General features: G+C 37.1%; 1 protein-coding gene across 8 annotated transcripts in view; it reads left to right on the top strand.

The window, feature by feature from the left end:
- CSRNP3 (cysteine and serine rich nuclear protein 3) overlaps positions 1-17,632 on the top strand; it is a 98,147-nt gene extending 80,515 nt beyond the window's left edge. For 4 of the 8 annotated variants that reach the window (XR_014590490.1, XR_014590491.1, XR_014590495.1 and 1 more), the window contains 3 exons: positions 5,142-5,438; positions 6,595-9,655; positions 13,962-17,632. Coding sequence is in view for 1 of the 8 variants with exons in the window: in XM_083864751.1 (XP_083720877.1) it covers positions 5,142-5,438; positions 6,595-7,638 (1,341 nt within the window). In the remaining 7 variants the exon portion in view is untranslated. Of the gene's footprint in view, positions 1-5,141; positions 5,439-6,594; positions 10,925-13,961 lie in introns of those variants that run through there. The other 4 variants (XR_014590494.1, XR_014590492.1, XR_014590493.1 and 1 more) reach the window with 4 other exon arrangements.
- The last annotated feature ends 1 nt before the right edge of the window (position 17,633 follows it).

Here is a 17,633-nt window from a genome sequence, read left to right as displayed (position 1 = left end):
GAGGAAAATAAAAGCAGAGAGTGGTGCGAGTTAGCCTTGAACAAGGATGTCTAGCAGAAGTCTGGGAATACCAGGAAAAGAATGAATCTTCTAAGCCCAACAGCCTGTTAGAGAAGGGAATGGTGTTACTCCACGCCTTTAGAGGGGCAACACATTGCGAGATGGGAGTGGACTTTCACAGAGGACAGCAGGCAGCAGCTTGGTGAAACATGGAATGCTCTTTTTTTATCTGACTCCAAAGGCTTATATACATTTTGTACAGAGGGCCAAGATTGGCCCAAAGAGGTTACAACCTCCTGACTCCATTGGTCAATATGACCATCAGTCAAGTTCTCTCTCAGAGAACAAGAATGCAAAACATACAGATAAATTCTAAGAATATAATATTGTTTACATGAAGCAATGTGAGAAGCTGCTGCAAAGACTCAAACACTTGAAACCAAGAAATGCAGAGACGACAGAATGGTAACACTATAGGTACAGAAAGTGAAAGAGCTTCTTTTCTTGGCTGACTTGAGTGAATTTGGGAAAAAGTAAGAAACAGTCTATATTAATTATACTAAATTATTAATTTATACTATATTTTGATACTTAAATGTTTTCATTTGCAGTATACCAACTTTTATGATTGTGTGTCTGTACTATTATGCCAAAGAACGTCCATTAAAGAAGAAATGTGTCAGATAAATTAACCAGCTATATCAGTTTAGCTAGTCAGAACAAATCCTGGCTAGTTTTCACAGGATCACAGAATTTTTAAGGTTGGAAGGAACTTCTGGAGATCATCTGCTCAACAGCCCCCGCCAAAGCAGGGCTCACCTGGAGCAGGTGACACAGGAATGTGTCCAGATGGGTTTGGAATGTCTCCATAGAGAAGAGGTACCATGTCCTCCCTGGGCAGCCTGTTCCAGTGCTCTGCCACCCTCAGTGTAAAAAAGTTCTTCCACGTGTTGAGGTGGAATTTCTTGTGTTTTAGTTTATGGGCATTGCTCCTCATCGTGCTGCTGGGCAGCTCTAAAAAGGGTCTGACACCATGCTCTTGGCAGTCTCTTTGAGATATTCATGTGCATTAATGAGATCCCCTTTCAGTCTTCTCTTCTCCAGACTAAACAGGCCCAGCTCCCGCAGTCTCTCCTAACAAGAGAGATGCTTTAGACCCCAAACCATCTTTGTGGTCTGGACACTCTCCAGACCAGCTCCTTGTCTTTCTTGAGCTGTGGAGACAGAATTGAACACAGTACTCCAGATGTGGCCAAGCAGAGGGGCAGGATCACCTCCCTTGACCTGCTGGCCACACTTCCTTGAGGCACCCCAGGATACCATTGGCCCTCCTAGGGTCAGCTTCCCAATAAAGCTGTCCTTTTGTATACAACATAGGAGAGGAAAGAACCTCTGTATTTGAGTAAAGGAGAACTGTGAAAGGGAGTGTGTTCCTTCTGCCACTTTAAAACTGGCGGCAGAACTTCTGGTTTTTTGTGTCATGGATTGCGTTGCATATATTTTTGACTCTTTTTCAGGTGAATCCTGTAATTAAAAGTGAAAAATATTTAGAACTGTAACTGAGCTTCTGTGCTGCACATCCCCTTCTTTTTTCTATAGTTGTGCAGAGCAAAGTGGCACCCTCCAAGTTGAAGAAATGCCTTTAAGCATTTTTTCCATAGAATGAATTATGAGTTCTGTGTCTCAGGGCCTGAGGAATTGTGTATGATCTTCACATTTGTAATTAATTTTGTCAATCTCCTAACTGTTTGGGGTTTTCTTCATAGCTAAATTGATTCTTAAATAAATTCATAAGGTCATAAAATTTAAATTGTCATAGAACAAACGTAAAACCACTCAGGACGAAGGCAAATCAAAGAAAGGTATTTGGACAGGTTGGAAACCAAAGGCTGGTAAAGTGTTAGTGACTTATCACTTGATAGAGGTTATACCTGTAACATTTCACATCACAGGATTTTCAGAACATCAAGTGTGAATTGTGCTGTGTAACTGATGACTAGCTGTAGATCCCTTGGCTGACTTCCAGGAATCAGCTCAAAGAGAGGAATCCCCAGTGGAGTGAGTAAAGAATAGTCAAGTACACAAATATTTCACTTTTCTTTTCTTAGCTAGAAAGTAAATCAAGAAAAATCGCAGATTTTATTTACCTTGAAAGAGTAGGTGAGGCCTTTTATCCTCTATCCAGTGGAGCTTGGCTCTTCATCCTTTCCTAACCCTCCTCTTGGCTGTGGTGGATCTCCTTTCTTCATTAGATTATTTCACTTCAGCCCAGTCTGTTCTGGGGACACAGACCATACTTTCTGCTTGTTTTCCAAACAAATGTTTTTCCATCTTCCCAGCTACTTTTTTGAGTGAATGATTATTAAGATTATTAAGTTTCTGTGAAATCTCTTCATAAGTATTCAGTGAATAAAGAGAGTCTTATTTGCATTCTTTATTTGCATCTTACTGGTGTTAAATCTTTTACTAGAGTAGAATATTCCTCTTCATCTGGAGCGTGTATAAAAACATAGGCAACAGAGAACTTCCTGTTTTAACTTGTCTGTTAACCTCAGTTTAGTTGCATCCCTGAGTGTGTGCTTAGGTTCAAAAAATAAAGAAAATTTCAAACATGAAAAGAAAATCCAGGACTTGCTGAATTAGCGAAGAGTCACTGTAAAGCACCAAGCATGTTTTATTTGCTTAAGAAAACAGGGCCTTGCTGATTTTTCATTATACAGGTGGAAGAGCTGCTTGGTCATTCACATGGTTTCTAAATGAATAAAAAAGGAAATGGGACATTCTAAGGTGACAGTGTCAGCAGTTATGTCACCAAAATTATTATTCATTTAATGAAAATGTCCTAATCAGGGTTTGCATAAAAATTACTGTACATTACAGAAAAATGAAGAAAATGAGAAAATAAAGTAGAATGAAGTTTAGTCAGAGGTTTTTCTATTTGAAAACTATTATGTAAACAGAAAGTAACATTTCCAGTGTGGTTTTTAGTTTTAGCTTCCCTGGGGTTTTTTTTATTTTTTACATTGCATTAAAATATATAAATTGGTGGGTACAAAGTATTTGCTCCTGTAGAACCTGTTTAAAAAAAGATAAAAATACAGAAATGTATCGAAATTGAGTTTCCATAATATTAGGTACTGTTTATTGTTTTAGTTGCTAAAAGCGAAGGGCCAAATAAGAAAGACCTCTAATTAAAAGCAGATAAAGACTGTGAAATCATCTTCAAGTCACTTTGGCCATTTAGTACCAGCACTTTGATGTAAACACTGCTGACAGGAGCATAAACACTTGTTAGCAGCAGAGTGTGAAAATTCTGGATGTAGAAGAATGAAAGGTACAAGGTAATCATTTGAGAGAATTGCCTAAAAGAGTCCTTATTGCTTATTCATAACGTCTCCTGAAATTAACAGTATTAGCATGAGACTGGTCTGTGGACACAGTAGGTTCCCTTTGTGGGAAGTCATAAGGAATGATTTCCAACTAGAAAGTCCATCCTACATTTTTCCTGTTTTATTGAGTGGGACTGAATTTCACCCAAAGGCTTCACATATTCATTGGCCTTTGTTCTGTGGTTATGACATTAACCTTTAGATTTATGAGGGAATTTACTCATCTACATACCAAGTTTAATTCAGATGAACAATATTGCGACAATCAAGAGAACTTAATGTTCCCCTGAAGTTCTGGAAAATGTATTGGGTATTTTTTGATAATCTTCCTCCCTATGTAGTTACCCAGTTACTTTTTTCAGAAATGTTAGACTCTTTCCTTTTATTAATAAATTTATTCTTTATATGGCAAAATGGAGGAAAAAAAATTAGAGGAAACAACAAGAAAATCATCCTGCAAAGGAGTCAGGAGCTGAGGTGGTTTGAAATGGCAAACTGCTGGCTGATGCCACATGTTTGATGCTCCAGCCTGGTGGATGCATGTGGCATTCAGCGCATCACTGGAGGCCAGTTCTTAATGCTCTACTGCTGTGGAGCAAAGTAGTTAAGATTTGCGGGAGGAGGAGGAGGACATGTCAGGATTGGTATGGTTATGTAGGTGCCCTTGTTTGCTGACCAGTCACAGCATTCACCTCATGGGTAAGAGCCCTAAAAGTTAATTCTTATTGAACAGTAATTGAATAAATTAGTAAAGTAATTAACAGAAGCAGGGATTAGAATTTTTCTCTCTCCACAGTTTCGAACTTAGATTAAATAACAGTGATCTGCTTAAGGAGTGGTTTGAGCCTTGTGTATACAGAACTAGAGAAGTCAGATGTCTTAGGTAGGTCATTCCCCTATTAGATATTAAACAAACAAACAAAGAAATGAAAGAAACATAAATACACTCTACTTAGTTTTACCTTGCCAATGTAAAATGAAAAGATAACCAAGAGTGCCTTTCTGGATTGAAATATTCAGGCTGAGTTGTGTGTATGGTAAGGTATTAGCTTCAGGCAGCTAATTCAAGATGCACTTAATCCCTGTGTGGATTTACCTCTCTCTCTATATAGAATGTACAGGAAAAAGGATGACTCCTAATGTTGCTTTTCCTACCTTACTTAAATAATACATTGAAATACCTAGTGTAAATAATCTCCTGTTTGCCCCAGGAGCAGGCAGAACTGTTTAGGGAGCTATTACCAGTGTAATGTGAAATGCGTAACAGAAAATGGAGTGGTACATAAAATATATCATTTTACAAAGCTGTGATGCATTATAATCTGAACCTATGTCAGTAGTATCATTGCTGTCTCAAAAGGGATATTTAAGAATTTCAGAGAGCTCAGAGACAGGAATCAATTAAGGTCACAAAAATTATCTTGTCAAACAATACAGAAAAGATTAGAATTTCAGAAAGGCATGAGATCTAGCAGGTAATGGCAAACAATAAATTTAGGTTAAATAAAGAACAGATAATTTCTTACCTTCATTGCAAACTTGGTATTAAAAAGTGTATTTAATTCATATGCTGAATGTGAAAGAAATGCCAAGTCATCCTATCTGTGATAATTTTCTGGAACTTCCTGACAGTCATGCAGGTATTTTACATGCAGCTTTGTACATTGATAATGCATTTCCCATGTTGACATCTGTGACATGACATACATGTGAGCGTCATTTAAGGACTTTGTTAATTGTTCCGTGCAACAGATGACAAAGAACGGTACAGTGGAATCTGAGGAAGCCAATACACTGACTCTGGATGACATTTCTGATGATGATATTGATCTAGACAACACTGAAGTAGATGAATACTTCTTTCTCCAACCCCTGCCTACAAAAAAGCGGCGGGCATTGCTGCGAGCTTCTGGAGTGAAGAAGATCGATGTGGAAGAGAAGCACGAGCTGCGAGCCATCCGTCTGTCCAGAGAGGATTGTGGCTGTGACTGCCGTGTCTTCTGTGACCCAGAAACTTGCACCTGCAGTCTTGCAGGCATAAAATGTCAGGTAAATGTCTACATTATTGCTATTATTTAATTGTCTGGGGAGGGGGCAGAGTGTGTGTCCATGCACACTTGTGTACTTTCTGTTCTTGAAGTTACAGCTTTTGGAAGTTAAGTATTAGGCAATAATGCTTGTGGATGCCCAACCTGTTTTTTAAGGCCTTGTTTTAAGGATGTACTGTGGGCAATCAATACAATCTCCTAAAATATCTTCAGTATGATTTTAGGCACATACACGGCTTAGGGTGTTTTTTGTTCTTACACAAGTATTCTGCTCCTCATACTCCTTTTAGGCCTTATCTAAATAGGCAAATGCGGACAACAGAAGAGCAAGTGGCCTCCAGATTTCAGGAGGGATATTACCTTTTATTTTAGAAACAATTAGCAGACACTCCAAATGTGAATTACAGTCCAAACTCTGTGGGAAACAATAAATGACATTTTGTAATACTGTCATTTATGTAACGTGCATGATATTTAAAATCTGTGCATGATAAATTTGCATGTAGGCAGTAAAAAGGTATCTGCTAATGTAGCAGGTAAGTTTTTCCTCTGCAGACTGGAGAGGTATTTCATATTTTACATTTACATAGTGTTAGCTGTACGTGTCCCAAAATGTTCTCTAAAAGATATTTGTGCCAGTTCTGCTGAGTTGCTGTTGTGCAGCTGAGTTTTCTTCCTGAATGCATTTTTCATCATCTCATAAATCCAAGCTAAACTTTCTCTGCTATTTTAAATAATATATTCTCTTTACTGTTCCTGTTTTCATTTCCACATGTGGGGAAGATGTACTGGATTGTGTTCTGTAGTTCTCCTGTGCATATTTGATGTTTAGGTGTTGGAGTGCAGATGAAAGTCACAGACCTTAGGCTGTCTAATCAAACTTGCCAACTCATGGATTGAGTCACATTTTCAAAAATTTGAAATATTAAATGTAGAAGTTTTGTGCCCAGTCTATTGAGCTTAAATACTACATCTAGAATTGACTGGATTACCTTTGAAAATGCACTTGAATTTTTGTTCCTGTTATCTGACTAATTCTACCAGCATTTCTCAAAGTAACTCCCACTTCACCTTTGTACTTCTGTAGGCCATCTAGGCTCTGTCATGTCACCAGGCTTTTGCTTCCTATTGTTAATCTGTATTCTCTTTTTTAAAAGGTGGATCGTATGTCTTTTCCATGTGGTTGCACTAAAGAAGGGTGTAGCAATACAGCAGGTAGAATCGAATTTAACCCTATCCGTGTACGGACTCACTTTTTGCACACAATAATGAAACTTGAATTGGAGAAAAATAGAGAGCAGCAAGTTCCAGCACTCAATGGCTGTCACACTGAGATAAGTGCACACAGTAGTTCCATGAGTCCAGGACCCCATCCAGTTGAATATTCAATTGCAGAAAATTTTGAGATTGAAACTGAATCCCCGGCTGCAGTTATGCATTCCCAGTCAGCCGAGGACTTGGACTGCCCAGGGGAAGAGGAGGAAGAGGAAGATGGGAGTAGCTTTTGTAGTGGAGTTACAGATTCTAGTACACAGAGTTTAGCCCCTAGTGAATCAGATGATGATGAAGAGGAAGAGGAAGATGAGGATGAAGATGAGGAGGAAGAAAAAGCAGATGATTTTGTGGAAAGTATGAGCTCCCATGCTGATATGGTGCCTCTTCCTTCTGTCCTTTGCTACTCTGATGGAACTGCTGTGCATGAAAACCACTCTAAAAATGCCTCATACTATACTAACTCTTCAACTCTGTATTACCAAATAGAGAACCACGTTGCTGGCACTGCTAACCAGATGGGTGAGACTTACTCAGAAAGGGATGCTGTCAAGAACGGTAGTCTTTCTCTGGTGCCTTACAACATGACTTCAGAACAGTTTGTTGACTACACACGGCAAGCAGAGGAAACTTTTAGCAGCCCTCATTACCCTTCTGCAAACCCCTCAGTGATTGTTTGCTGCTCATCTTCTGAAGGGGATGGCAGTGCTCCCTGTAACAGTTTGTACACTGAGCATAGGCCGAGTCACCCGCCAGTGGAATTTCACTCATACTTGAAAGGTCCTTCTCAAGATGGCTTTGTTTCAGCTTTAAATGGTGGCAGTCATGTGCAAGAACACCCTGCTGAGAATTCACTAAACCTCTCAGAAAAGAGCAGACTGCACGAAGAGTGCATCAAATCACCAGTGGTGGAGACAGTACCTGTTTAATATTAAAATTATTCTAGGACTGACTTCCTGTGTTAAAATTCGCTCCCATTGGATTTTCCTAGAAACTTACTTTTTTAAGAGGTAGACAACGCTTGGACTACAGTCAATGTTCCAGAAACATTTTGTTTTCGCAAGCTACACTGGCAGTGGTATTGCACAAAACCCGTTCATGTAAAGATTTAAATAAAAATAATCCTTTTTTTGATAAAAATTAAACAGATAAGTAAAAAATACACCCAACATATTTCAAAGTAGCCTACCTTTGAACTTACGTGAAACCTGCCAAGCTATCTGAATCAAAGCTTCATGTTTTTGACTGTCGGGCCTGTGCAAGATTGTTAAAAATGATACTTTGAAATAATCATGTTTAGAGTCCTAATTTTCAACATATCTGAAAAGATGGTAAGTTTAATGTAAAATTAACTACTGTACAAAAAAAAGTTTTAATTGTTCTGTACTGTATGTATTTTATTTATGGTAGTTTAAGATTCATGTTTTGATAAAAATGAACAGCATGTTCATTTAAGCAGATCCATAGCTGCTTACAAAGAGCATGTCCACTTTTCGTCTGGAGTACCTTGTATTCTTCCTTATTTTTTCTTAATACCATTTCTGATAAATCATCTTGAAACACATTTTTAGAGTGTACTATTTTCTCTTTTACTGTTCTTGACAAACAGAAGAGTCAGAAAGGGGGCATTTACATCTTCTAGAATAGACAAAGGTAGACAATCCTCCATTTAAAACTAAAATCAGTGGCATTCCAGAACTAGCAGCCCCTCCCCAAAGAAAAATGATCTTGTATATAATGGCAAAGCAGTAGCTTAAGCTCACCCAGCACCTTCAGCCCAGCCACGGTTCAGATACTTACGCACTTTAGTGCCACTTTGCAGTACTGTACGAACTGCGGGAACTGGAACCTCCTCGGAGAAATGCCATAGCTCCAGACCCTGAGGCAATGTAAGATCTTAAAATCCACTGTAACAAAACCTGTACATTTTTCCCAAGCCAGTTTATGAATATGTCAGTATGCAGTTTATAAAAGCAGAGCCTTACTGATCAAAGTTTAAATAAAGCATGGAAAAAAACGTGGAAGTGTCCAGATTGCCTAAATTTTTATGAAATACATGACTGGCTTTTGTGGACTTCTGATTGTGTCTCAAATTTAGTACCATTTGGTCTTACTAAGAAACAGTCCATTTAATGAGGAAAAATATCTTCACAAATTTTGTATCTGCAAAAGTCTGCAAGCAAAAGAACATGTGCATCATATGGACATCGATTACCTTGTGATCCACTTGTTTTTAAATGAAATAGGAATTGAAGTACCTTTAATTTATTAAATAACCTTGCTTTTGTCTAGAGAAGGAGGCATAGGAACCAGCTTTTCTCTGCACTGGTAATTCTGCACTGCCTTATTTTAATTTCAAAATCTATTTCAGCATTTTTATTCTTCTGATACTGAAATTTCATTTATTATACATCAAGTAGTTGAAATGTAGGCCTGTCTTGTTTGTCAAAATAAGGATCAGCATCTTCGTTTTTATCTGTGTCAAATCTAGATGGTTAACAGTGTGCATGTAAACACGGTGTAAATTTTATCTCTGTAACAGTGACTCTTCTGGTTAGAAGCTCTTTAAAACATCATGTACAGTACTCCAGTAGAAAAACTGCTGATGTAAAATATGCTTTTCAAAAAAAGAGCTAACTTAATTGTTTTTATATGAAATCTGGGCAAAGTGATTTCTCATATTTATGCTAAATTAGCAAAATATTTTTACTCCATGTAGTAGCTGGAAAGGTTTTTTATTTACTTGTTTCCACAAGAAGTCCTACATGTTTTATATGAGCTGTATTGAAAAGTCTAGTTCTCTAGGGGCTGGATTCCAAACTTGAAACGCATTTCATCTCCTGGGAAAGCGCACTCATGTTGGTTATCTGGCTCAGCAATTCCACAGCCTCTGTTCCTCACAGTCACAGACCACTCTAGTCTCTTTCTCTAAGGCTGAGTAGCCAGGTAAGTGCCTGTATTCTCCAATGCCATACAGCAAATACCCATGGTTTTTAAAAAGAAACGTGCTAGTCCTTAAGGTTCTACACTTAAGAATAGATTATTCTGTTCAAGATACTCTAAGGGCAAACGTAACAAGTCTCTGTATATGTAGGGGTCTTGCTTTAACAGCAGGCTTAAATTAGGCACTCTCCCTTAACACCAGCACCAAAAGCACAAATCTCTTCTTCTTGAGCTGGAATGGTAGATGAGGATCAGTAGCAGCTCTTTAACTTCAGAGTGTGTTGGAGAACCACACACACTTTACTGGGGTATTTCTCTCAGGGGAAAGTTAAGTGAAATCTTTTGCTTTGTTATTCATGCCCTTACTGAGCAATAAGAAATTATTTTCTTGGCCCCTGTGCTTTCACATGAAAAAATATCTTTAATAATATCAGCCAGCACAGTAAGTGATTAACACTATAAAATACTTTTCAGCTAGTTTTAAGTATTGAGATGATGGTTATTTACTGTTCCCATTGGCACAGATTTCTGATCCCAGTCCTCTGTAATATTAGCATCTATAAAAACTTCTGAGTATTTGGATGTGTATGTTCCATACCATTGGGGCATCATGGGTGAATACAGCCAAATTCTCCAAGTCCTGCAGTGTAGGATAACAAGCATTACCTTGTAAGAGAGAGGTAGAGAGAGCAGGGATGATATAAAGCATTTGTGATACACTGTTTCACCGTGTTTGAAGTAGCTCATTCCTGGGAGTCTAAAATGTGCAGTAGAAATAAAGATTTAAGTTGAAAACATATTCCAAATTTACTAGATGGTGACAGTGTAGCTAATAGTATTTTTCTTTTGATGCAATATGATACCTTGTGATCAAGATTTGATCTCAAGATACAAAGTAAAGAAATCTCCTTTAGTTCTGACAGCAAGTTATAAAGTCAAGTCTGTTTATAATTCATGGGGAGTTCCTGGTAGCTATTATTAATAATACCACCAAGCCTTCTAACAGAGCTAAACTCATACTGAGGAAAAAACCCAGTAACCTCTCTTTTTTTCAATACATGCTAAACCTGTTGCCCAGCCAAATCCATGCCAGCAAATAACAAAACTAAAGCCTTTTCTAGGGTGTGTAAGTTGACTAGAGTGGAAAAAAAAAATTCGTTGAAACCCTGACTAAAACAGGTAGGTTAATTTAGCTGAAATCTTGAGTAGGATATAGCGATCAGGTGAGAGTCAAGTTTCCCATCACTTGATTAAACTTTGATTATTATTTTTTTTTTAGAACAAAAAAAACCTTTCCTTCATTTAAGGAAAAGCAAGCTTAAGTCATGGGATGGAAGTCAGTGTTATTTTTTGGGCTAGTACACAATTACACATGCTGTGTCCAATTTCCCAGCTGGTTAATATTCATATTGATAATCAGTCCTTTCATTTTGGTTAGGCTGTTTCTGTGTGATAAAAGTATTATGCTACTGAATGATAACCAGCAGTATTTGCTTCTTTATCAACACACAGTGTATTATTTGTGAAAATACCTACTTTACTGATAGTCTTTATCAGCCTTATTTCCAAGATATTTGGCTACTGATAAACAATCCTAAGAAGCCATATATTTGTGATTATATTGCATCGTTCACAAAAATGAGTCATAACAAAAACATTTCCCTTTCTTGAAATAAACTGGAATTTTCACACAGACCATTACTGGAACAGCACCTGAAAGCAGATGCGTTTTTGCCTGTAAGGTGGACTTCACCTCTCTTGCAAAAAGGTGCATTGTTAAATATATATAAAGCTTTAATTAATGTTAGACATGAAATTAGAATTTTGATGGCATGATTACAGCAATTGCAATTGTTGCTTAAGAGCTATAACTCATATCTGTTGAAACATCTTTAAAATTAAAAGCTGGTCAGTAGAAATTTCTAATATTCTTTGTTGAGCTGTATGCCGCTTAGATCAGAAAATTCTAGATTTGTAAAGCTTCACAATTTTTCATTTACATACGTTCCTGCTAGTGAATTGTAATTGGAGTTGACATTTGTTTATTTTAAGGCCATTGGTTCCACTCCATAGTAACTATCACTTAGATAAGGTTCAGCTGCTCCCCTGCTCTGTTAACAGTGGGATCCTGCCTTTGGTTCAAGTGCTGCAGGATTCCTGTCTGGTATTTATTGGTGGTGCTGTTACTAGATTGCTGACTGATCCCAGTCCAGATCAAGTTTCTAACCTGATCTGGCTGTTTTATTTCAGTAAATGTGCTAATAAACTACTTGTGTTTTCCCTGCCTCCCAGGCAGTACCTTCACAAACACAGCTGCTTTGTTAAAGATCATATACGTGTATTTGTATGCAAAACTGAGCATGTATAAAGGTTTTTATTAGTTCAGGTGTTCCTGACAGAACTGTGATACACTGGATAGAGTACTGGGCTCAGACAGGAGACTTTGCCTTTGTCCTGTTGTGTCATCGTGTTCCCTGGTTTGTAATGTACTTGGAGATACTGTGGTAAAACATAATTCTATAGAACAGGTAAAATACCATTTTATTTTCATGTTTTGGCATCATAACTAAATTTTTCTTACTTCAAAATGAAGCCCAGCTCAGAAAGGGCCAGAAATTTTTCACTAACATGAAACACAGCTAAAATGAGCTTTCCTTTCCTTGGACTCAATCAATGAGCAGAAGTTAAAAAGTAAATTTCACAGTGAAAAATTAGAATAAAAGCTGTGTTGAATATACAACATTTGCCTATCTAGTGCTTAACATTTGAGCAGCAAGATTGTAGTTTTCCTGCAACGCCATACTTGGCAGCAACAGGCAGTCTTACTCCTCTTCATGTTGTCTTCTTCTGCCAGCTGAATTGTCTCAGTTGAAACTCCTTGTCTAGGCTGCTCCTGTAGCAATGCAGGTGTCCTTACTCAAACATAAAGCAAGACAGACCCATAAAAGGCAGATCTCCATGTTACAGCTTGCAAATTTTATAAACCAATGTTCATTGTGCCAGTTGTTTTATTTCCTGAAACAGTCAGGAACAGAAGAGGATGATACAAAAAATCCTTAAGCATTTGGGGTGTTATGCTTTCCCACTGAGACTAAAGAGTAATTCTCTCATCTGCGCTTTATTGTGGTTGCAGGACAGCTGATGTAAAATACTTTGAAAATCTAGAATTATCTCAGAGAATATATTCTATAGAATTTATTTCTAAAATATTAAATCTGATTATTATTTTTTTAAAACAGTAGAAAGCTGTTATTTTCAAAACAGAGTCTAGTTGACTTATGTGTTCCTTGGTATGAGAAATCTCTGCATTTGCATTTTCAGTGTTTCAAGGGTTTTTAATATTCTTAATTTTGCTATTCTCTGTAATCATTGTCCATGTGCAAATTATTGTCCATTTCTCCAAGAAGTGTCAAATCCAAAGTACAGATACTGTGAAGTGATGAAGAAGTGCAATGTAGTTTTAAAGATGTCTGAATGAACGTGCTTGAGTTCTTCACAAGTTCTTCCTTTTCACTGTCTCTTCCCTCCCCTAAATCCAAGGCAGCTTTTACTTTTATGGCTAATAAATGTATTGTTTCCACTTAAGGAGAAAAATTATAAAATCTTTGAGGACTTTTCTGCTACCATAATAGCTGATACAAAGAATTTTACATTATATGAACATCCACTTCATGAAACACCTGTTTTGCAGCCTTAATCTATCTTCCTTCCTTCCTTCCTTCCTTCCTTCCTTCCTTCCTTCCTTCCTTCCTTCCTTCCTTCCTTCCTTCCTTCCTTCCTTCCTTCCTTCCTTCCTTCCTTCCTTCCTTCCTTCCTTCCTTCCTTCCTTCCTTCCTTCCTTCCTTCCTTCCTTCCTTCCTTCCTTCCTTCCTTCCTTCCTTCCTTCCTTCCTTCCTTCCTTCCTTCCTTCCTTCCTTCCTTCCTTCCTTCCTTCCTTCCTTCCTTCCTTCCTTCCTTCCTTCCTTCCTTCCTTCCCTCCCTCCCTCCCTCCCTCCCTCCCTCCCTCCCTCCCTCCCTCCTTCCTTCCTTCCTTCCTCCCTCCCTCCCTTCCTTCCTTCCCTTCCCTCCCTCCCTCCCTCCCTCCCTGTTGTACAGTAAGACTTTTCATTAAAATCAAGCAAAAGGGCAACTCTGCTGTCCTTTGTGCTGAGAATGAGATCTTGAAAAGCCAGGTTGGGTAGGGTTTTGAACGTGATCTAGTGGGTGGCAGGGGCAGTTGGAACTAGATGGTCTTTAAAGTCTTTTCCAAACTAGGCCATTCTGTGATTCTAAGAGTTAAAATATGTATTGCCCTATTGCTGTCTTTAAGGTTAGGCAGACACCCACCCCTCAGAAGGTCCCACTAACTGGAGAACCATATTCCTGGTGCTCTGTGTTGCACCTTATCATCCAAGGCTGGGTGTGGAACAAAAAGAAGGCAAAAGGTAGATTTTGTACTTTATTAACACAATTATTTTAATCTGGAGCTTAGCAATGACACTGCTGTTTCATGAATGAATGTCCAGTAGACCTAAGTCAAAATATTTTTGTCTCTCATGTACATTCATCTCTAACTGTTCACTTTTCCAATGAACCATAAAGATGGGATTAGGTTTTCTTTATATGGAAAATGGTGGAAGATACAAATGCACAATGTATTGTTCTAATACAAGGATCAAGATAATCCTTTGTCTTCAAACACTTGAGTGAGTGCAGGGAGGACAGGAAGAACAATTTAGAGGAAAAGAAAAATGAAGGTCAGAGGCAGATTGATGAGGATTATTTTTGTTCTGAAGGGAAAAATAAGGCATATTAGGAAAAAAAAAAAACAACCAGCAACAGAAGGAAAAAGGCAAATTAAGATCTCTTCAGAACAAGGATGGAAAAATATATGGACACTCACTACACGCTTGCCCATGTTAGATCAAAATACTGTTTCTGGTATTTTAATATATTGTAACCAAACATGAACTCAGTGGAAACAGGAAATGATATTTTTTCCAGACCAGAGTTATACAGGTGGCCATTAAATAAAAGACTTATCCAAATGCATGGGGTAAAAAAACTATAAAGCAACACCCTAGAAGCATTGCTACCATGTCACTTTTTGCTGATGGCAATTTCAAAGTTCAAAATCATTTTAGTTAACTCTGCTCCCTGGAACATATATATTCTCATATGCCCAGTTTCTCAGCTAGCAAGAGATGATAAAAGCAAAGACAAAATGTCCTATTATCAGCATTTTATCTGCCATTTTCAAATGAGGCTTAATACATTATGGCAGGTAATTATTTTAGGTTTCTCCATCTTAAACTTCTAAAATACGTTCTTAAAAATGAAATTTGGGGTTGGATTGTGGATGAAGTTTAACCTTGCGGGGTAATGGGGGAATCGCTGTAAAGAACCATTTGTGAATCTCAGATACAGACTGACCACCAATTTTCAGCTTCTTGAAGTAATCATCATGTGCACTGGCAGCTGGTTCTTAAAACCAGAAGCAAGCATACTGGTTTTTTTCAAGCCATTTCACACAAATACTTCAGGTCTCAAATGCCCATGTAAACAAGGCTTAATAACTGGGCACTTTTAATTGACTGACTGTAGGCACTTCTATGGAAATATGTCTGAAGTGTAGTTTGTGAAATATGTTTTAAAAGTGTTTGATGTAAAATAAGCGCTAGACATTTAACAGTGCAAAAATAGTCAAAATCTGTAGATTACAAAACTGTTCCTAAGATCCTCAGCCTGTAATATTGTCTTAGTAAAGTTGATCTTTTAAGTTAAATTGCATTCTGGTGTAATAACCTTTTACAAAAAAAAATATTAATACAAATGTACTGGTTAATACCTGTTAACATAAAATATGGCAGTTTGTTATTTTGATTTGTTTCAATCTATAAATAACAGAAATTTTTGTAAAAAAAAAAAAAAAAACCACAAACAGAAACAACACATTACCTTTTATATGTTTAAAGTGTTTTAACAGACTGTATTAACATTCACACTGTCTAGTCCAGCCCTGTCTTTTAGCAGGTTCATCCCTCTCTGTATACATACAAATATATATATCTATATATATCTATATATATATATAGATAATCCCCACAAGAATATAAAATTGCTTTTGCAATTTGTGTTGGCAAGTGGCAAATACTACACTGTGGCATAAATTCAGAAGCACTTAAGTTGATGGTCTTTCAGACAGGTAATCCATTCAGATGGGACTAGTAAAAATGTATAATTACAGCCATTAGTTTAAAATTTGTATATTACTTCTAATGTTACTAATTTCTGAGAAAAATAATTATGTTACATACTTAACATTTTCCATTACAGATGATCTTGCATACTAAACTTATGGAGGTCTCAACAGTTAAGCAAGATATTTAATTGGACTGCTGCTTTTAAACTGTTTGAAGAAGCAAAGGGAAAGAAAGTTCGTCTTAAAATCTGTGTATGGAAATAATTTTACGCTTCATGAACTACACATTTCCTTAATTTCCTTTTTTAAAACAAGTTGTAACATCAAAGATGCCAAAGGGTAATATAAGCTACAATAATATTCAACAGAACTTAACCTAGATCTTACGTTGTAATAATTTATTCAAATTAACTGTATTCTTCTGTATTTATATTTTCGGTATTTATTATGAATGATATGAAATTTGATGTATTTATTGTGGCTTATTACTGCAGTGTATATATTCCAAAAATGAGCATTTTTAAGTCTTAACATTAGTTTTTTTTGTTGATTAGTGGCACTTGTATCAGCTGTATTTTTATTATATATTGTACAATATATATTGTCCATTTGTTTGCAATGAAGTAAACCAGGTTTCTACGTTACATCCTGGCTGCCAGTGCATTGTGCGTCTCATTTCTGCTACGCAGTCACTAGAGAGCCTCTCTCACCCAAGAGAGCTAGAATTAGTACTGCACATCCTCCCTGACACCTGCAGAGCCTCCAAAGGCACTCTGAAATTTCAAGCATTTCTCCCATTCCCAATAGCCTGATAGCATAAGGAGAAGCAGTTTGTGTGGAATTTTTCTGTGTGTGTGTTTTTGTTTCTAAATACTTGTATGCCAATTAAATTCAATAAACAAATGTCTTCTTAGGTATATCCATTTGCCCTTTAATGATACTACTGCCTACAATTTTCTTTGGCCAGGGAAATACTGTACCTGATTCATCTGTGCCTTTAATTTTCATAATAAGGTAAAGAAACAATTGTTTTCAACAGCTGTTGGAATAAAATTTTGCAACAGCTCTCTCTGGTGGACAATTTGCAGTAATTTTATACATCAGATCATTTCAATGGCAATATTCAAAGAATACTGCTAAATTTCAGGACAACTGCTTATTTTGAAAACTGATGATCAACATAGCTTCATTAAGAAAATAATTATCAATCACAGCACAGTCTCTGCTATCTTCTTATTCTGATATTTACTTAAACTGAGATGCACATTTATAAAAAGTTGTCCTTAAGTTTCCTTATATGATAAATAACATATAGCTAAATTATTTTTAATTTTAAAAAATTGATAAAGATGAGATGTTGTTCTCTAGATTATAAAAATTTTCTCACAGGAATTACAATATCACTTGGCTGTAGACTGTTGGGAGTCCCATACTTGCTATTAGACTGCTTCTGGCATTGCCATGAACTGTGACTAAAAGGGCTGCCCCAGGGCTTGCTAAGCCAAACTGATACAACAAAATGTAAAAACAACTTTCTATACTGATTGTAATTCAAGATTTCAGGATGCCCATTCAGAAGTATGAAGATTTAACTGTTAAGGTTCACTTGTAAGTTGATCTGTTAATCATACTCACATTATTCTATACTCACCCTAGAGTAAAGCAGCAATTACTCCAAAGAGTTTTAAAATCCTCAGGTATCGTGGGCTGGCAAATTCCCACTGCAGTGAATGGTGTCATAACTGGGTGGAGCCACAACCAGTGGGACTCTTGTTCACAGGCAGTACTACCCAGAGCCTG

This window comes from Zosterops lateralis (assembly GCF_965231275.1).
Source record: "Zosterops lateralis genome assembly, chromosome: 7".
Taxonomy (NCBI): domain Eukaryota; kingdom Metazoa; phylum Chordata; class Aves; order Passeriformes; family Zosteropidae; genus Zosterops; species Zosterops lateralis.
This window is presented reverse-complemented; position numbering and strand designations above follow the sequence as displayed.